The following is a 21,939-nucleotide window of genomic DNA, read 5'->3' on the forward strand; positions in this document are numbered from 1 at the left end:
AGCTTCTAACTGCAGTTTCTATATCTTCTTTTGTATGTGAGGGACAGGTCCAATGTAATCCCTGAGTACTTTGACAATCTTTCCCACGATATAAATTAGTGAGAGGGAGGATACAGGTATTCTTGTTTTCCCAGCTGTAGTAGAATTGGGTTGTGATCAGATAACAACTTGTTCAATGACTTTAAGCTGTACTGAAGTTTAATATCTTGCAGGATAGCTATATCCAGGATGTCAGCAGTGCCAGACGTACTAAGATGAGTTGGTTCGGTGGGGTATACCACAACGGCATAGTTTGATCCTATGGAGTTGGAAAAGATGCAGCATTCTTGTTGGTGGTCCTGCAATTCCAGGCAGATTGGAGTTTAAGTCCCTGGCAATAACGGTGGACTCCCTGACGCCTAAGATGGCATTTAGATCAGAATGCAGTAAAGTTTTTAAAAGTGAGTTTTAAGCTGAGTAGATTTTGTGTGCTAGCCAAGCTGGTGAATACTTCCACGCCTGTGATCTCAAGGTTAGTGGTTGGAGGGTTGTTTACATAATGGTGTTTGATATAAAATTTTAATGAAGATGGCAGTGCCGCCGCCTCTGTAGTTTAACCTGTCGTTTCTATAGAGGAGATAACCCCTTATTTTAGGGCTATCTGAAGGTCTTAGGTGTGTCTCGCTAATTAGTATAATATCTGCTTGATATCTATGGGTGAAATCTTGGAGTTCCAGAATTTTGTTCCTGAGGCCATTTCGCGTAGGAATCTTTTAGTAGAGGTTGCTGAAGGGTTTGACAGACTGAAATCTTGTAGCATGTTTGCTAGAGAGGCCGTAATAACAGCTGTCAGGTTTGTAGCTGCTGCTGGCTGATGCTGTTCTAGTGTTGACTTGTTTATACAGGCCACATCAGCATAACTTCTTGTTTGCCTTTGGGTCCCTCTATCTTTGAAGGCCTCCGACTATGGTCGCCGAGCCTTCGGCTTTGGTGCAGGGGGCCTCTGGTTTTCTTGTACTAGAGGAGGCGGACTGTTTAGACGTCTCCATCCGTCTGTTCTTCGGGTGCTGAATACATCCCTTATAGTTGGCAGGGTGAGGGCCACTGCAGGTGGCACATTTAGCTAGGGTGGTTTTCGGCTTTGTGCAGATATTGGTTGGGTGGCTATCCCCACATTTCAGACATTCAGCTTTACATAGTTTCTGGGCATGGCCAAACTTTTGGCACCTGTGGCATTGCCCAGAAGATGCCCTTTTCCGGAGTGGTTCTGGTGTGACGATAAGCCCGCAGATGGTCTTTAAGTTGTAAATATTTTTGTAAATGTTATGAATCTCTACAAGGACTAACAGCATGGGAGACTTGTCGGAATTGTATGTACATTCTGCTGACCTTAACAGGAGGCAGATCCTGCAAGTTAAGATCAGCAGCTATTTCTTCTGTATCAACGTCTTCGCAGACCCACGGAGGACCACTTTTAAATTTTTTTTCCGAACTGAGCGAGAAGGTACCTCTGTCGTCCATTTCTTTAGTCAAACTTCTATAATTTGTTACCTTTGCAGGTCGTATCTTTATACCTTCATCCACATTTTTGGCCTTTATATAGCCAATGCGTAAACTAGACATTGTAGGTCTTAGAGCTACCCATCAGCTTTTATTCTTTAATATTTAAGTTATGTAAAACTTATAATGGTGTAATTATAATAATTTAAAATAAAAAATTTATTTAAATATAATAGAAAATTTTAATTTTTTTGAAATGTCTTTAATGAAGTAAAACTTTTTTTAGAAATATATAGTGAAATTTTTTTGTATTTTTTCTTGTAGAAGCTGGAAGTTATAACGGCACTCCAGTTCATAGGAAGAGCTTCATTGCCGAAGATACCTATGGAATTATGGGAGCTAATTTTCCTGCTTTGGAATTAATGGCATTGTATGCATCGGCTGCAATGCATGATTATGATCATCCTGGAAGGACAAATGCGTTCCTAGTATCTACATACGCACCCGAGGTTTGTGTAAAGATTTTTTTTTAATTAATTCATTCGCTATTGTTCAATTATCTTGAGTGAATGTAAATACGAAATAACTGTTATAAATGATTCACGGTAATCCAAAGATCCATTGTTTCTTTGGATACTGCGCATGTGCAGAACGTAATATTTCATTTCAATATTCATCAGCAACTCTTCTATTTTTTTGAAAGCATGATTCTGTTGTTGTTGTTGTAGGCCGTTCTGTACAATGACCGATCGGTATTAGAAAACCATCATGCGGCCGCCGCTTGGAATCTTTTCTTGTCAAGACCCGAGTGCAACTGGTTGTACCATCTTGATAAGGCCGAGTTTAAACGCTTTCGTTTCCTTGTTATCGAATGTATTTTGGCCACGGACTTGAAAAGACACTTCGAGATTCTAGCAGAGTTTAACGCTAAGGTAAGTTGTTGTTTTGTTGATCCCTTTCTGATTGAGTTTGGTGAATTTTTGTGTATCCTGGAATGTTGCTTCTATCACTGACTTCCTTGGTCCTACTGAACACTAACGGTGACTTATTTTAGATGTTTTGAACTCCTGGCTTGGACTATCAAGATTTCTGTACTATCCTTCTTGAGTCCACATTTGATCCCTTGCTTAGATTCTTAGTTGATGCTATGACCTACGTTGCCATTGACTGAACCCAAGTTAAAAATACTTTCGTATGATGAAAAACTATTATTATAATGTATTTATGCAAAAATAGCTATTAGATATTAAATACAAAATAAAATTATATTTAAAATTATATGGAACTATTGATATTTCAGTATTCGAAATATTTTTTTTAAGTTGGAAAGGACACCGTTTATTTATTAAAATAATGTTAATATAAGTTTTTCATATGAAGGGTGCATAAGGAGAACAAAACAGCCCTCAACAGATTATCACAACACTCGTGCTCCCCAGGACAAAACAGCCCTCAACAGATTAAACAAATCTGTCCGAGAAGCTCTCCAGAACCACAGGAATCAACAATGGGACAACAAGCTCAGCTCACCTCCATCTCCACAGCAGATCATTCCATATGGAAATTCCTAAACAACCTCAGGAACAAGCGCAAATCCCCCCCTCTGCAAGCATAACAACACCTCATATCCCCCCTCTGCAAGCAGAACAGCACCTTGCATACACAGATGCTGACACAGCCGAAGCCATAGCAAGAAACCTAGAGAAACAATGCAGTCCTGCATATGAGAACCTAAACATCAGCCATGTATACAAGATACATCTTAAAGTCAGGTTCACAGTAAATCTTCCCGATGACAATCCAAGCCCTATAATGCCTACCGAAATAATCGACATCATCAACCATCTCAAGATCAAAAAAGCCCCAGGTCCTGACAGCATCACTAACAAAGTCATCAAGGCACTACCACGCAATGCTATTGCACATTTGGCAAACATCATAAACTCCATCCTCAAATGGCAGCACTTCCCCCAGTCATGGAAAATAGCTGACATCATCCCAATTCACAAACCAGGCAAAGACCCACACCTACCTGAAAATTACCGTTCAATCAGCCTGCTATCCAACTTAGAGAAAACAGCAGAGAAAATCATCCTCATCAGACTCCAAGATCATGTCAACCAACTAAATATCATTCCACAAGAACAATTTGGCTTCTGTCAAAATCATAGCACTACCCAACAGATTCATAGACTGGTAGAATACATCACCACAGGATTTAATTGGAATCAGCACACTGGAGCCGTCTTCCTAGACATCTCAAACGCCTTCGGTAAGATCTAGCACCAAGGCCTCCTCTACAAACTTATCATCGCTAACCTTCCACTAAACATGATACACCCGATCAAATCATACCTCTCCAACAGGAGGATGCAAGTCAAAATCAATGAAACAGTCTCAACCCAGCGGAAAATCCTCGCTGGAGTTCCTCAAGGATCACTGCTAGCCCCGATCCTGTTCAACATCTATATGGCAGACATCCCTCAAAATCCTCTCACATCCACCATCGCCCTTTATGCAGATGACACGGCTATACTAGTCAGATCCTGCCAACCACATCTCGGGAGCGCATTCCACTCATTCACTACTCTAAAAGTAAAGAACCCAGCTCTAACACCCTTACTAACAACACTTTTGCCCAGTTTCCATGGATGTCCCCTAGTCCTCCCACAACCAGCCCTGTTCTCAAAAATAACTTCTGAATTAATTTTATAGAAACCCTTCAGTAATTTGAATGTCTCAATCATATCTCCCCTCCTCCGCCTATCAACCAATTTTTGCAACCCACAAATCCTCAACCTGTTCTCATACGGTTCATTCCACAGACCTGCTATCATCTTGGTCACTCGTCTCTGGATCCTCTCCACATCCTCCCCATCAAGAAGAAACCTAGGTGACCAAATCTGAGCACAGTAGTCTAGATGGGGTCTTATCAAGGCTCGATAGAGAGGAACAATAACCTGCTTGTCTCTGCTTGTCAACGTATTCTTCAGCAACCAAGTGATTTGATGAGCTGTTTTGGTCACTTTTGCAATGTGTCCCCTAAATTTCAATTCCTTATCCACCAACACTCCTAAATCTCGTGCCTCATCAATTTCCTGGAGCAGGGTTCCACCAATGCAGTAAACTGCCGCCAATCTTTTCACCCCAAAATGCATAACCTTACATTTTGCCACATTAAACTGACATCCATTCTCCTTAGCCCAGATCTCCAATCTATCCAAATCATCCTGCAAAATTTTGACGTCATCTGCATTCACTATTGCCCTACCCAACTTCGCATCATCCGCAAACAAATGAACTGTTCCTCTCAGATCATTTCCTATATCATTTATGAACAAATTAAACAGTAGTGGTCCAAGAACAGATCCTTGTGGCACACCACTAGTCACAGGCCGTCTTGTGGACTCTACTCCCGAGTTAACCACTCTCTGATATCTCTCCGTCAACCACCCTCCTATCCATCTCACCAACCCTATGTCCATTCCCATATGCTGCAATTTACTGATTAGAATTCCATGTGGAATCCTGTCAAAGGCCTTGGCAAGGTCCAGTAGAATCACCGTAAACCCATTACCCTTATCCAGTTCAGCCGTCACTGTGTTATAATACGTGAGCAAGTTACTGAGGCATGACCTACCCTTCACAAAACCATGCTGTCCCCGATACAGTATCTCATTTTCTTCAATCCAATCTTGTATTTTCCTTTTGACTATTTTCTCTAAGACCTTGACAATGATTCCTGATATGCTAATCGGTCGGTAATTTACAACAGCAGTCTTGGAACCACCTTTATGCAGTGGAACTATTTTCCCCTCTTTCCACCCGCTCGGGACTAACCCAGACCCGAGACTCAAATTAAACAAAATGGTCAAGGGTACTGACAATTCTTTAGCTGCTTCTCGTACAACACGAGCTGGTATACCATCCAATCCCACAGATGTATTGACATTGAGGTTATGCAATAGACTACTCACCTCCACTTCATTAACCACAATTCCCGTATAATCTACTGGTTTATTCGTTTCTGCAATGTCACCACCTGGATGATATACTTTTGCAAAGTGCTCACTCAGTAACTCAACTATCTCAACTGATTCAGTTACCTCCCTACCATCGGCATTCTTTAAAATCAATCTGCCATGTACATTTTTCCTTTTACTTGCTACATATCTAAAAAACTGTTTAGGATTCTCTTTAGCCTGCATGGCCAATGTTCTTTCGTAATCCTTTTTTGCTTTTCTTACCACACTCGTCACCCTTCTGGCCTGCGCTTTATACCGTTCATGTGCCTGCCGGTCACCCTTCTCCTTAAATTCCCTCCATAGTTGTTTCTTTTTTTGCAACTCAAGCTTAATGGTGTTATTCATCCATTTAACCCCTACTTGATTTATGATTCTAGGTATACAGTCAGCCATTGCTTCATGCAAGCACTTCTTAACTACCTCCCATGCACTATCAACTTCTAGTCCTTGCAGTTGTACATGCCATGGCACTGAACCAATCAAACTCCTAAGCTTGTCATACTTTCCCGCCCGATAATTCCACATGTACCCTGTCTTAATTGAAAATTCTACACCTTTAGCCACCTCCCAAGTTAAGACCCTATGATCACTCTCACCGATTGGTGGCAATGTGGTCATATTTGTTACAGCCAAATCCTCAGATGTAATTACTAGGTCAAGCACTCTCTGACCCCTAGTATTTTCCATTACATGCTGTCACAGATAGTTATCCCTTAATAACCGCATAAAATCCAGTTCCTTCCTCCCGTGTGTCCTCTCCTCACTCCAATCAATGCGACCATAGTTGAAATCTCCCATAATAATCACCCTCCTTCCACCCATTTCTTCTATTTGCTTGTGCATACTGTCACCACCATCTTTTCCATCACCTGGTCTATAGCAGCACCCAATTGTATATTTAGTTCTGCTAGCCACAATCTCACACCAAATGGCCTCAAATGTGCTCTTTTTTCTATCCTGCAATTCAACTTCTATTCTCCTTGGCTGGAGCTCATCAGCTATCATCAACAATACTCCTCCCCCCATTTTATTCTCTCTGTCATTCCTGAACACACTATACCCATCACATTCAATCCCACTAGTTATATCATCTACAGTCAGCCATGTTTCACTAATACCTATAACCTGTGGTCTGGAAGTGCCAACCATGGCCAAAAACTCTTCCTTCTTGTTCCTAATACTCCTAGTATTAGTGTACATGAATTTAAGACCCCCATTAGCCCCAACCCTACCTTGATGCCTTATATTAACTATCCCACTCTGATTTGTTGTCCTTATTTGCTCTGGCATATTATATTCATTCTTACATTCAACTGCCTCCATAAGGACTGTATCTCTACCCACCCCCCCCTAACAAATCTAGTTTCCCTGAATTTGAACATCCACTACATTCAGCAACACTTTCTCAAGTCTTCTTACACCGTAACCATTCAAATGCAAGCCATCCATCTTATATAGATCCTTTCGCCCATCAAACTCACTCCACACATCCACAAATTCCACACCACTCGTCATACATAACCCACGCATAAAGTCATTTGCAATTATAGCCCTCCTTTTAAACATTTCACTGTCATACCGTGGCAAAAGACTAATCATTCTAACTCTCTCACTCTTTTCTTTTGCTACCTCAAACAATTCATTCAGGTCTTCTATCATTTCCATTTTATCTCCTTTCAAATCATTCGTACCTGCCACAACAATCATTTCTTTCACCCTTTCCTTTTGCTCTCTAATAGACGCAGTTACGTCCTTTATGGTCGCACCAGGTTGGTACGATTTTGTCAAATCCTCTACTAACACACCTCGTACTAACGAGTCTCCATACAGCACTCTATCCTTCATTTTGTTCATGTTCACATTCATACGTCTATTTTTCCTGTCATACCTTTTATTATTGGTTGGTTCATTCAGTCTACTTTTGTTCATGCACTCTAGCTGCTGTTTTGCTCTTTCTATCGCACTATTCAACAACACGATCTCACTCAATGCATCTATCTCATCTTTTTTGTTCTCTGAGAAACCATTTATACTATCATTCACACTTTCTACATTCACACTCTCACAATTTTCATGTACAACTTTGCCGTTTCTTGTCATATCCCTATTTCCTTCATTTTGAAGGTTGACAAAAATATCACACTCACGATCCGAAATACACTTCAATTCCGCATTCTCCCTACATATAAAATAGACATCCTTTTTAATCAACGAGATGCACCTTCGGCCTTGCGACAACCCCAAAATAGGGTACTACACACTACTTAGGACAGGCTGAACGCCAGAGCGGGAGGAGGAACGGCTATCTTTGTCAAAAAAAGCATAAGATACAATGAGATCAAGAAAACAACAACTACAAACCTGGAAAAAACTGGAATTGAGATACACACCAACAACACAGGCAGTATAAAACTACATTCACTCTGCAACCCTCCAGGCAAACCACTCCTGACTTCTCCCATCTCCTTGACACAAACGAAGCAACAATAGTGGTGGGAGACCTAAACGCAAAACATCCCGCGTGAAACAGTAGAGACACCAATAATAATGGGAAGAGCCTACACAAATTCGCTATGACAAGAAACATCACCATAGCAGGTCCTGTTGAACCAAAACACTACGGACCACTGGGCAAATCTGACGTGCTGGATATAGCCATTTTCAGGAACACCCCACACCAGTTCCAGTTACAGGTTACTGATGATCTTAGCTCCAACCACAATCCAGTTCTTCTTAGCCTAGGCGGGGAAGCAGAAATCATCGCCGGACAATCCTACATAAAATTCAAGAAGCTCAACGCAACTCTCTGCAACATCACAGGCCCTGTCGCAACCATCTCCTCACCCAAAGAAGTAGACACAGCAATCAATAAACTGGAAAGCACAATCCAAACTGGCCTTGCAACAGCCTCCACTGTTACCGCTCCAGCTCAAACTAACCTGCTCCCAGAAGAGATTCTAAAGCTTATCCGCAACAAAAACAGGATCAGACGTCGATACCATGCAACACTATCACCCCAGGAACAAGAGCTAAACAGGGCAACAAACCTAGTCCGATATGCGATCAAAGGCCATAAGAATCAACTGTGGGAGAGGAAACTAAGTTCCTTAAACAACGAAGATAACTCATTATGGAAAATGACTAAAGCACTTCGCAACGATCACCCCAACATACAACCAATCCATGGAGAAAGAGGCATAGTCTACCGAGACGATGAGAAAACAGAAGCCTTTGCAGACGCTCTGGAGCTGCAATTTCAACCCAACTACACTCATGCGGACTTGCGCTTCATCGAATTAATCCACAGACAAGTACGCTATGCATCATCCCACCAGCCGTGACAACGTAAGCTATAGTACACCAAATGAAATATACCAAATCATCAAGAACCTCAACAACAAAAATGCACCAGGTCCTGATCAGATTTCAAACAAAATTATAAAAACACTCCCTCACAAAACAATAATGCGTCTAGTGGCTATCATCAACGCGATGCTAAGACTCAACTACTTCCCCACTCGCTGGAAGCAGGCAGATATAATCCTCATCCATAAGCCGGGGAAAGCACCTCAGTATTACAGACCTATCAGCCTCTTGTCAGGACTGGGGAAAATAGAAGAAAAAGTAATACTAAAACGCCTACAAGACGAAACGGACAAACTAGATCTAATACCTAACGAACAATTTGGATTTCGTACAGGTCACTGCACAACTGAACAGGTTCACAGACTTATAGAATACATAATTACCGGATTCAATTGGAAACAACATGTAGGTGCAATCTTCCTGGACGTGGCGAAAGCCTTCGATAAAGTGTGGCACAAAGGCTTTATCCGCAAACTAATAACTGCAAAATATTCACTAAACCTCATTAAAATCATAGACTCTTATCTGAAAGAACGAAAGTTTCAAGTTAAGTTGCGTAGCCTCAGATTCACAAGAAGAATCACAGCAGGTGTCCCGCAGCAAGGCTCCCTTCTATCCCCACTACTCTTCAATATTGACATCTCAGAATGTCCTAAACACTCCATCAACCATCATGGATTTCTACGCAGATGACATGGCGATACTAGCCAGATCCCTCAGGCCACATCTAGCCACACAACGACTACAAAACGCAGCAACAAATCTTGAAAAATGGTTTCAAAAATGGAGGATAGACGTCAACGCTGACAAGAGCACGGCCATACTCTTTACAAAAAAAGAACGCAACCCACCACGGAGCAGTCACTATGTTCAACACTGGTATTTCTTGGCAAAAAGAAGTAAAATACTTGGGAATCAAACTAGATAACTGACTCAACTTCATCCCCCACATCTTACATGTCTGCAACAAAGCCAACTCAGCAATAGCCCAACTCTACCCTCTACTTAACCGAAGAAGCAAAGTCAGTACAGAAAACAAACTGAGAATATACAAAGCAGTCCATTGGGCCCATACTAACGTACGGATCACCAGCATGGAGCCACACCTCCCCTAGCAACATCAGAAGACTTCAGATACTCCAGAATAGGTGCTTCAGAATGATCTTTGACGCCCCATGGTTTGGATATACCTAAGTTTCTCATCCAGACAGCTACCAAGTACTTTACTCTGACATCCATCTTACCATAAAAGTCAACGGTCAACAGTATTATGTAGTGAAGTGTATGTATGTATTTTTGAAGTTTTGAATAAATAAATATAATTTGGATACTTCAAAGTATCCAATGGATTTATTTGTTGCTTTTTAATGAGGAACTAGTGTCATCTGATTGAAAAGAGTACACACGAAACTTCTCTGATCATTTGTTGTCTTCCCGTTCTTTTTTCTTCCACAGGAGAGATTGAAACTAGCAAAGTGTTAAACTTCAGAAATACGTAACCCTTATCTATTTTACGGTTTCAAATTGCAAACTAGAGCGGTTAATGGAAAGAATGAATAAAACTAGGACGATCAGTTCAACTTGGAATGATCGTGTGCGATGGCTCTTGTGCTTCGCAAAAATAATATGATCCGACAGACGCCTTCGTTCTTCAAGTATTTATCATTACTAAATTTCAAACAAGCTAAAGTAAAAAAAAAAAAAAAGATTAAACTCGACATAAATCTCGGGAATCTATTCATCCCACCGTGGATATCACAGAGCAGGAAAAGCACAGAAGCGTCTTGTGCTCACAGAAACGTAAAAATCCATAAAATGAAGAGTGAAAAAAAAAAATGGACGAGAGTGATGTAGCAGACTTGATACATGGAGCTGCTGGCAGCTTTCACGGTCCAAGTGACACGCGTTACATTAATATGCTAATAAAGACGTGTTCCTGGATACGCCATGTTGGCAGCTGGGTCGCTACCAACTGTGACGGATCGCATCGTAACAGCTGTTCTGGCTAAATGCAAAACTTCCTGAGGTGACACTCAACCAGATACACGAGTCCATAAAAAAGTGACGTATTTAAAAAAAAAATAAAATTATAATAATAATAAAAAAAAACTTTGACATGAAAGGGATGCCGTTAACTCAGGAGCTGTTTTTAGTCATCATAAGATGCTAACGAAGATCAAAGTGAGGTTTACAGAAGAAGAAAACTAACCAGGAAGAAATCTATAGTAGGCGAGTAAAATAACATAAGGTGTATAGAAAGACTGGAAACTGGAAGTACGGATCTAAACTGCTTTATATCCTTAATATTCTAGAAATCCCCCCCCCCAGCGTGTATATAGTCGTTTTAGTGATCTCTCCTAAGAGAATCATACCATTAAATGCTACTTTTCTCTCCCCAAAAACGATGATAGATGAGTGTTTTATGACGTCATCAACAGTAAAGGTAATATCAGAAAACAATAAAGAAAAAAAACAGTTTTTTTTTTTTGCGATATTAATTTTTTTTTCTTCTTAGTGTCACTTAATGAATGTATACGTTTCTTCTGTAGGCTAATGATGATGATGCTCCAGGGATTGACTGGTTATTAGAAGCAGACCGACTGCTGGTGATGGAGATGTGTATTAAGTTAGCCGATATTAATGGGCCTTGCAAAAGGCAAGATATTCATGTACAGTGGACCAACAGGATAGCTGAAGAATTTTATGAGCAGGTAAGAAATCCTGAGTCCTTCATCAGTCAATAAAGATAAGAAGTAAAAAAAAAGGTAGAAAATGATTGTTGGTGTTGGTTTTAGATGCAATGCTAATATAAAGCACTTGAACAATTGCCATGTAAGTGTAATTTAATAGTTAAGCAGTATTTATGTCTAAAAAGGTTAACTAAATGCATTGCCTTTTGAGTTTAGCAGTTTAGCAAATCTCCAATGGCTCGAGTGCATTGTAATAGCGAAAAAGCTTATTTTTTTTACTGTTAAAAGAGTGAATTTTTCTCTTCTCTTTTGTGACATTTTGCAAATAAAATACTTTGCACTAATTCTGTAATTAACCGTTATTTTTATAAACAGAAAAGATAATTAATCCATAGAGACATTTGCTTAAATCCTTGAAGTAATTATGAATCTAGTAGGTCATGTGCAATCCATGTTTTTTTTTTTTAATTCTTAGTATAAAAATCTAATTTTAATCCATCTTTGATGAAATTCCACATGCTTTTGTATTTTAATTTTCTCGACAAATAATAATTTGATGTATTCGTCGCTGATAACTGAAGAGAGCAGCACTAAATCTTTAAAGTCCGTTTTTAAGAAAAAAATCTGTGGCGCTGAGGAATGATCTTAGTGTAGATCTCTTTCTTTCTACGTTCAGGCTGTAATAAGCTAACTTGACATTTAATTAATTTAATGCTGACTCTGATAAATAAAAAAAATTAGATTAACCAGATTGATGCAATGCCGTTACCGACTGGTATGTCTTTCAACACCAGTTGCAAATCATTATAAATATTCTTCGCGTCCCAGATGGGATTTGAACCCAGGTCTTCCCAACAAAAAAAAAAAAGCATCCTTATTATCGAACAAGCTGTAGGGCTTTTATTAGTGGACCATAGAACACATGAGTACAAACAAATACTAATTACAAGGTAAGAATATCGCCTCTTATCTAGCGCGCAGTAGGAATGCCGTCAACTTCGACGATGATGGAAGAAAGATGGAGATCAGCAAGAATCGAGAGGGTGTAGCTTGGTATTTCGAGTGATTCTTATAGTTTAAAAAAAAACACATCAAAAATCTTTCCTCTTATAAATAGGTAATTCGTTCCTTTCTGTAACATTTAACAAAGATATCTATCTCAATTTCCCCCCCCCCTCGTGTCTTTTCCTGAGTTTATTTCTTAAGATGCTTTGTTAGCTAAGACCTCATTAAATTACCTGTTAGCTACACCCTCTCGATTCTTGCTGTCAGTTCGTTAATGCCACTAACGACGTTTTCGCCTCATAAAATGCTCACCTCCGCAACTTGCCTGTCCTGCCTAAAGCTCGATGACGCCTCATTTGTCGTCGTACTCTTGGGCATTGTTATTGTCATATTCACTCGACACCTCTTGCTGTCTTGTATCACAAACGTTCTTCCACGAAAACCATGAAAATTTATCAGCAAACTTCCTTCTACAACCGTTCCCAATTAGAACAAATTTTTCTGATCAAGCATGAAAAATCGCCTGCAGACAACAACGATATTGAAGTTCTCTTATTAATATTAATTTAGAACCCAAAATGCTTGAAAATTTGCTCCGTTTGTTAGGTTTATCGTCCTTAATTAAAATTTTCCAAAACGTAATCGGCCTTTGATTAATAATTAAACCTTATACTTTTCAAATTATGGTGTTCTTTTTTAAATTTAAATTTTTTTGCATAAATTAAGATTTATTATTCTTAATGTACTCTTAATAAAACAATTAATATATTTATATTATAAATGAATTATAAATTTTCTCTGAAATTAAAGGATAAAAATCTTATTTGTAATTTTGGATTTTATGTCGCTATATCGTTACATATGCTATGTAAAAAAATCCTGGCAAATATTTTACTAGAAGAATATGTAGTTACTATAGTTGTTAGGTAAAGGATTAAATAAATACAAAAATATTGCAATATGGAATCAGAAAATATTTTTCTGTAGAAAAAATCGCTGTTCTGTGAACCCATAAGTGACTAATACGAAATGAAGTAGGTCCACTTTCTCCTTCATAATCTATGAATGATAGAATAATAAACATTTAACCAATACTGAAACACAAAACGAAAATCTTACTTTGTTTGTATACAGAGAAGCAGTGCGAAAATCCTAATGAATAATTTCCAGTTCTGAATTTTTCAAAACCAGCATCTGTTTAGAAGCTCAAATTTTAGAAGTGGCATCAAAATTATCGTGATATTATGAAACTTCTACCTTCTTTAGGTTTTAGGCTTTGAAAAAAATTGCAGGAGGGTAGGATTATGGAAGAATAGTTGAGTCGTTGATATCAGGCAGTTTCTGCATAAACAATGTAGAGTGAGCTGGAGCATTGTTATGGTAGAGAAATTAATTTCCAATCCACAATTTTGTGGGCTGTTTTTAGCACACCTCCTTGTCGGTATCATCCCTGGGGACGAATTCTTAACTCAGAATTCCAGGCATATAAAAAAAATGTCAACAGACACCACTCTCCATAACAAAACTGTCTGTACTCGAAAAATCGTCATATTTACTCATTATTACTTCTAATAAGTCAATTTTAATATCTTGATAGCTTCTATAACTTTTGGGGAGGAGAGGGTTTACAGTTTAATATACTTTGCTGACACAGCAAAGTATATTAAATTGCCTTGTTTTTAATGCTGGTATTAATTTGTTTACTGTCTTTGTAAATTTATAAAGCAAGATCGTACATGAGGATACCACTTTAATAATATTTGGATGTTTCCAACTCGAAAGTGATTTTTGAGTTCCAAACATAATTAACATGCTGCTTTGTGAATTCACGTTATTCTTTGAACTAAATAAAATTTATTCTCTTGTTGACTTGTATTTTTAAGTGGAATTTTCAATATTTGCAGGGAGACGAAGAAGCTGCTTTAGGTCTAACAATATCTCCTTTTATGGATCGTAGAAATCCACAGTTAGCAAAATTACAAGAATCATTTATTAACCACTTGGTGGCGCCTCTGTGCAATGCTTATGGTGAAGCTGCACTTCTGCCTGGTCAGTGGGTGGAATGCTCGGAAAGCGAAGAAGAAGAAGGTTAGTCCATTTCGGTATTATTATTATTATTTAAAACAAAAAAAAAACAATTGATTGCTTAATCATCGAACCTAATGAATGCACGTAGTATTACTCAAAAAGATAAATGAACACTTTAATTCTTTCATTCCAATGAGATTTAAATTTTTCCTATTTAAATAGCCGTTGCTGACCTAGAGGAAACCGAAACCTCGGATAGCAAAGATACGGAAGATGAGCTGGCCGATAGTGATAACAGCACTCCAACTAGTAAGTGATTCGACTCTTCTGTGACATTAGTGCACTTCTATTTATTGACGTCTAGAACAAATAATTTATCTAATATGGGCATGAATGTTTGCGATTGTCGTACAAACTTTGTATGGAAGGGGAATCTGCGACCTTACCACTTATTCTAGCAGAAGACATCATTCCCAAAACCATGTGAGGTACGGCAGTGACCATACGCCGTCTACGGACGTCAAATGTGAATTTTTTTTTTTTTTTTTTGGACAGTGCTAATTTTAAAGGTGTCTGAATGAGGAGATAAATTTTTTGTTCATTTTTCACTCTTTCAAAGGTCTCGCATTCAATCGAATTAGCGCTTCAAATGATTGATTCATTTATTTTCTTCATTTGTATTCATTTATTAATATTTCGCTAGAGTTTAAATTTTTACGAGTATGTTTCCATTATGACTTCTAATCGGATGTTAGCTTAAAACCAAAACAATACTATCGACTACAAAATTAAATGGTGGTAAAGAACATTAGGATGAAAGCCAGTCATTTGATTTGATCAATTGCAATGTTCATGTTCGATTTCACTAATCTATATTAACATTAAATCCGAGTTTAGTTTTAGCAAGCACAAGCGGAAGATTGAGATTCAAATTGAGTGGTGAAAGCAAGCATTATGGTGTCTGTGCAGGATGTGAAAAAATTATGGAAAACCTACATGGTGAGTGTGCACTCTTTGATAACGTCCATGACGCTAGATTAGAAGAATGACGTCACAGGTTCGAATCTAGTAATCATAAAAATAGTTAATAAAGCATTCAATATACTAAAAAAGGCTTATGGAGATACAACCATATGATAAGTGCCTGAGCAGTTGATTAAAAGTGATAATCATTGCAATAAAGGTCAAAATGAAGGTCAAAAATTGACCTACATGCTCAAAGATGATTCACGAGGAGAAATGATTTATATATTTCGCAAATCAGCTATGCGATCTACCATTCGTCATGTCTGATAACTCATGAATATGAGCTGATAATTGTTTTTTTTTTCAATGTTTACTAGAGAAAGTCTTAAGTTTCATTTGTTGTGTAATTTCACTTTAAGCTTCTCCCCTTCTCTTACTCCCTGCCGAACGAACTAAGCGTTCTAAATTATCATTTCTTCTTTTTTTTGGGACACATTTTTGAAACACGACACCTCTTGTGTCAACATAATTTTACATTCTGTCAAAAAAAAAAAAAAAAAAACTTCTTATATTCCGATCTTTGCATTATGCTTTGAGTTGTCTTTAGATGCAAATGATCCGATGTGTGTGTGTGTGTGTGTGGATGTCATTGATGAAGTATAATCCTATTTCCACTAGATAAAGAATCCTATTGCGTATTTCCACATGCTGGTCATTTAAATATCACTTAAACGCATACGGTGCTGCCACCTATGGAGATAAAAAGAAGTCTTTATTGCCATATTTCCCTATTATTTCACTATAAATCGAACTGTGTGGGTTATTTGGATTCTCTTTTGCATTACAGAACAGGAATTTTTTATTGTGGTGTCACTTGATCCATTCAGATATAAACTAGATGTCATAGCTCTTATTATTATTATTTTTTGACAGGAAAATATACTAAAAATAATAATAAATTATAGGATTTATTGATATTATTAGGTGTACAAAAAGGATAATAAATTATTTTTAATAAAAAAGTTGGATATGTGAGTAATAATAAAATTTAGTTTTTACTTTGATTATAGAATTAAATGCAAAATATAAATTTTTTGTTAATAAAATATGCTTGCATTCATTTTCAACTTAATAAATATAATTCAAAGATAATAGCCACAAAGGTTTTGATTTAGTCCAAAAAATAAACAGCACATCTTAGATAAACATGCCATCATTTCTCTCATATTTTATTTTGACCAAGATTTAACGCATATAATTCATCTAAAAATATAATGAATTAATTTAGAATATAAAAAATATACGAAATGAATTCTTTATTTTTTTTTAAAACAGTTATCAGACGGCGTTCCAGTAGTCAGATAAAACCACGGAAGGTTAGTTGTCTTCAGACCATCCACTTACAAGAAAATTACGAATACTGGGTGGATATTTTAAAAGAAGAATCTAAAATGGACCAAACTCTGTCCACCGATGAGGAGCAAACGCCTACAGTCAATGAAGACACTAGGATAACTCCAGAAGAAATGGAGACAATCCAAGAAGAAGATGGACAGCTTTCTCCAAGACAGTCACCTCCGGTATATTTTCAATGAGTTCATTTGCGCATTTAAATTAAACTTCTGAGTTATTAAAATTATGAATTACAGACATACAACAGAATTACTGTTTGTTTGTTTGTTTTTTTATTATTATTTCTTTAGAATCTCCTGTGTTGATATTTTATTATCATCGTATTGCATGTGTTATTATATATAATTATTCGATTTTCTCTTCAAAAATATAAAACTAATCTTAACTCATTTTTATGTAGTATTATGCGTTAAAATTTTTTTTCTCTTTTTAATTTAGAAAGAGGGCTGTTGAACAGTGTGTAGCAACAAGCAACTGCATACAAGCCAGAACAGTTTTGCCGAGTGTCGATTGGAGACTTTTGTCATCGCGAGCCGAGATGTCATTCTGTTCGTACTGATGATCTCCGAACTTCTAGAACATTTAATATTTCTAGACCTGAAAAATAATATAATAAATAATTGTTGGCTTCTTCCACAGTTTTGGATCTCAAAGGGAAGATGGCGCTACTGTCATGGACATCGGTCACTTCCTCGGATAAAAAAAAAATAAATAAAAATAAAAAGTAGAATGGCCCATCTCGTGATACGACAAACATTTTGAAGAACTGTTGTAATGCACGTGAAATGATGTTGTGCCTATTCGAGATGTGGAAAAACAGGTTGTTGCAATATTTGCATATCTAGTCAATAACAAGCCGAAATTTTGAATATACAAACTTTGTATTATGTAGCTGAGAGCTTCTAATACCTAGTGGAGAAATGTCAGTAAACATTTTGATATATGCATTTGATACAACTAAATCGGAAAGAGACCACAAAGGAACATCTACCAGTTTTGTTCCCAAGCCTAGTTGTGAGTTATTTAAACTTGAAAAAAAAAAAAAAAAAATCTTATGCTACTTTTGGATATACATATATAGTGATCAAACTATGAACAAAGAAATATATAAGAAAATAATATACAATGTGGCATTTATATGTCACCCAAAATGGAGCCTTATCTATCTATTTTACAATTTCCTTCTTGAGCTTAAAAATAAATCCCAAACATATCACTAAATAGAAAACGAACCTGTGTGTGTGTTTAGGTAATGCAGGTAATCTTAGACATATCAATACAGTTCTGGAGTACGTGTTACAAGATTTCTTTGTAATATTTTTTTGACCCGTAAATGAATTGTATGATGATTAATATGTGTGTTACAAATCCCTTACATTATAGGCGACTAGTGGTTAATTTATGAGTTGGTTTCACTATCAGGGCCTCCCTTTATGAACAGTCATGAAAAACGAAACAGTAATTTTTGATTATATATATATATATATATATATATATATATATACATATATATATATATATATATCATTGGTCTTACCTGCAAAAAAGGCGCCAATAGATTATAAATTTTTTGCGTGTATGTTTTCTCTCCCCCCCTACTCCTTCTAATTAAGTAGCAAAATAGAATTGAGAAAAAAATGACTTAACGTTTGCCTGACTGTAATAATGTCTATCACATTTATACTGCAAACATTGTGTGAAAATGTTTGTAATAAAATGGTTCGATATTCATCTGCCTTAATAAAGGATAGACATTGACCTTTCTAGCGCTGTGTCTTTACGTCGGTTGCAGAATATTTTGCCATGGACACAATATTCTCAGGTTTGCGGAGATATAAACGCCTATTTGAATCTCTCTCCATTTTTGAGATTAGTCCTAACTCCAAGTGGGGACAATAGATGTCCTGCACAGTGGCGCCGTCTATGAAGGAAAAAAAAAAAAACAGTGCAAGAACATTCTACAGCAGCTATTGTCTGAACCGCTTACACCTACCAAAGGTCGTCATATCTGTGTTAATATGTACATTTCAGTGCTCTATATTATACATACACACACACACACACTTACATATATTACATAAATACATTTGTGTACATAAGTTCTGTTTGTGCCATACGAAAATCGGCAAATTTTTTTTGCAATTACTCCACATATTATTCTGTCAGCACGCTTACTGCTATCCGTGTATACAATTCTGACAGATATATGAATGGGCTTTCATTTAAAAATGCATCAAATCTATATCCTTCTCAACTTTGAATGAAAATTTGCCCTGGGGAACTAAGAATGGAATTCAAGTGAAGTTCCTTTAAAGCCTTTTGCCAGAGCACCCTATATATTTAAATCCTCTTTCCTCTACCCTCTCCTCTGCATCCCAATTTTTACATGAATCTCTCATCTACTTATTTCTACCATTTCATTCACCCACTTCTCTTTTTCGTGGTTAAAACAAGCAATGTACAATCTTGAGACTTGAAATATTTGCGGTAAAATATATAGTGAAAGATTTCTATAAAAGATATTTTACGTAAAATTTAATATCAAAATCATAAAACTATTTTTAAATATCTTATCAATGCCTTCTGTGAGTAAAGGACGTCTAGCAGCATGTATTATTTTTTTTCCAGCTGATTATACATCACGTGTCTGAATGATAAATGGAAGATTAGGTCGCATAGTGCGTCTTCAGATCGGTAACTTCTTGTGCATCTGTTAATTCAGATCATATCAAAATACTACTGCTTGTGCATATCACGGTTAACATTTTCTCCCCGTCTTTAGTACACTATTTTCAATTGAATCACAAGGTATTCTTGATTTGAGTTTTGTATTTGTATCTATTGCTCAGGGGACCTTGTTACTTCTTAGCACACTGTTTGTTAGTCATTGGATATTTGTGTATTTCCTTCAGTCACCCAACCAACATGCTTGCTCCTTGTGACTCGTGGCATGTTTCTTGTGTCAACTTCCTCATCATTGATTGTATACTTTGTTCTTTATCTAAACTTATGTATAACTTAAATAAAACGCATTCCCAGTTTAAAAAGTGTTTTGTGTTTTTGCTTAAGTTAAGTAACAATGAACACATTATATTATATTAGTGGGTTTCCTCAGAATCTTAATATGATTTGTGAAGTTTGTGGAATGTCATTAATGTTTATGAATGAAAGAGTTCAAAATAAATGAAGAAAACTGTAGGTGGTTAGCAGTAATGAAACAAAACGACAATAATAATAATCCACTGCTTGGAAAGTAGTCAACGGACACCATAGTGTGAGGAACAAACAGCCCTGGCACCCACCTTAATCAGATAGGACTTCTTTTCGCTGCGATCACTGCAGATCCTAAGGGGCATACTTTCCACAAACGTAGGATGGTGGTCAATGGGAATTTGGGACCATTCTTGCTGTAGGCATGTAATGAGGTCCTGGACCGTTGTGGGGACGGTCGTCCCTTGATCTCACCCGATGCTCCAGTTCATCCTCCAGATGTCTATTAAGGTTGAAATCGGAGCTCTGTGAAGGCCAGTCAAGTGTGGTGACGGTCATGTCCACAAACCACTGTTAGATACTGAATGGAGAACTTCTTGACAAGTTATTCATTCAGGATCTAACATGTAAACTTTACAAAATTACAAAGAAATTTGTAGAATACCTGCTTACCAGCGGAAGGTGAGAAACACCTAAGCTGTTGTATATGAAAGTATGTATCAGTATGAGTAATATATTGGAATTTATTTATTGTAAAAAACGGAAAGCTAAAAATCAAGAATAATGTCAGATTAGCATTTCATGTAAAGGAATAATGGCTTAATTTATGTATTATCAAACTATCATAAAATCGTTAAGTCGCTTGGTAAGAAATGACTAATAGGATCAACGGTCATGTCTAAACCGCAAGTACCTGTCGTAATGCCGAAGGCTGTAGCTTACTGGGAAGGCTGACGTAAGCACTTTTCCTCGAAAACAACACCTAATAGCAAGGAGGGAAAGCAAGGGGATCAACCTAAGGGCGATGTAAGCTATGGATCGTGCGAAAAACAATACAGAAAAGATGGCGCTGAGAAAAAGTATTTAAGGCAATACGCGCCAAGCTCAAGGCTTTTTTTCCTGTTTTCTTCGGGGATTTTGGAGATCGAGGACTCTCGACGAGTGATCCCGGAGATAGGACAAGCCGAGGGTGCTATGTCCATGACAGCCGGCCGTATTCATGACCTGCGCTGAGACGTATTCCGCGGAGATCCGTACGAGAATCAACAGCTCATGGAGAATGGTGCCAAACGCTGAACGACCCACTCGAGCGAGTGGAGAAAGCTCGTAGCAATAGCCGTTTCTTGATTTGTGTCCAGTAGCAGAGAACGGAACAACTCAGTGGTGGCGGAGGTCGGCCTCTATTTCATCTGTAGTTACATCCTCTGTAACACCTCGGAGGAACACCTTCAGATTCCTTTCCGAGCTGAGAGAAAAAGTGTAGTATTGAGTATTACTTGAATCTAACTCTTTGGTCAGCTTTCTATAGCCCATTATGGTAGCAGACCGGATTTTGATACCATCATCCATGTTCTTAGCTGAGATATGTTGTATTTGTAAGTTTGTCATAGTAAGTGTGTCTATTTTTTCTTTTCCCAGAGGATGATCAGTGGCACCTTCTCTTTGGGGGAGGCCCAGAGATCAGAACTGGGAGTGTCATCTTCCATACCGGAATCCATGGGAGGTTCTGCATCAGTGGTTTTGCGCTTTTTGCGCGCACGGACCTCTTCTGGAAGAGTGGAAATCGCCAAATCCAGCTTTTCCTCCATCTGGGCAGTGTCTTCTCCCTCCTCAACTTCTCTTGGCAAGGAGTAGAAATTAAGGATGCCAGGCCACTCGACTCTTCGGCAGTTCGACTTTTCTTACAATCTTTTTGAGAATGCTGAGCGTCCACCCTTTGTATGGATTTCGTTTCAATTATTAAAAATTGTATACCA

At 37.7% G+C, this 21,939-nt stretch overlaps 1 protein-coding gene across 5 annotated transcripts in view; it reads left to right on the top strand.

Annotated features, from left to right (window-relative positions):
* LOC150093724 (cGMP-inhibited 3',5'-cyclic phosphodiesterase 3A-like) overlaps nucleotides 1-20,019 on the top strand; it is a 289,278-nt gene extending 269,259 nt beyond the window's left edge. For all 5 annotated transcript variants that reach the window (XM_090412778.1, XM_090412781.1, XM_090412779.1 and 2 more), the window contains exons 8-14: nucleotides 1,804-1,988; nucleotides 2,208-2,411; nucleotides 11,420-11,581; nucleotides 14,470-14,653; nucleotides 14,816-14,902; nucleotides 16,895-17,139; nucleotides 17,411-20,019. In XM_090412778.1, the coding sequence (XP_090268904.1) occupies nucleotides 1,804-1,988; nucleotides 2,208-2,411; nucleotides 11,420-11,581; nucleotides 14,470-14,653; nucleotides 14,816-14,902; nucleotides 16,895-17,139; nucleotides 17,411-17,425 (1,082 nt within the window). In that variant the 3' untranslated portion in view covers nucleotides 17,426-20,019. The remainder of the gene's footprint in view (nucleotides 1-1,803; nucleotides 1,989-2,207; nucleotides 2,412-11,419; nucleotides 11,582-14,469; nucleotides 14,654-14,815; nucleotides 14,903-16,894; nucleotides 17,140-17,410) is intronic.
* Nucleotides 20,020-21,939: the final 1,920 nt, after the last annotated feature.

This window comes from Typopeltis vanoorti, chromosome 23, assembly GCF_054136105.1.
Source record: "Typopeltis vanoorti isolate ZY-2024b chromosome 23, IOZ_Tvanoo_1.0, whole genome shotgun sequence".
Classification (NCBI taxonomy): Eukaryota; Metazoa; Arthropoda; class Arachnida; order Uropygi; family Thelyphonidae; genus Typopeltis; species Typopeltis vanoorti.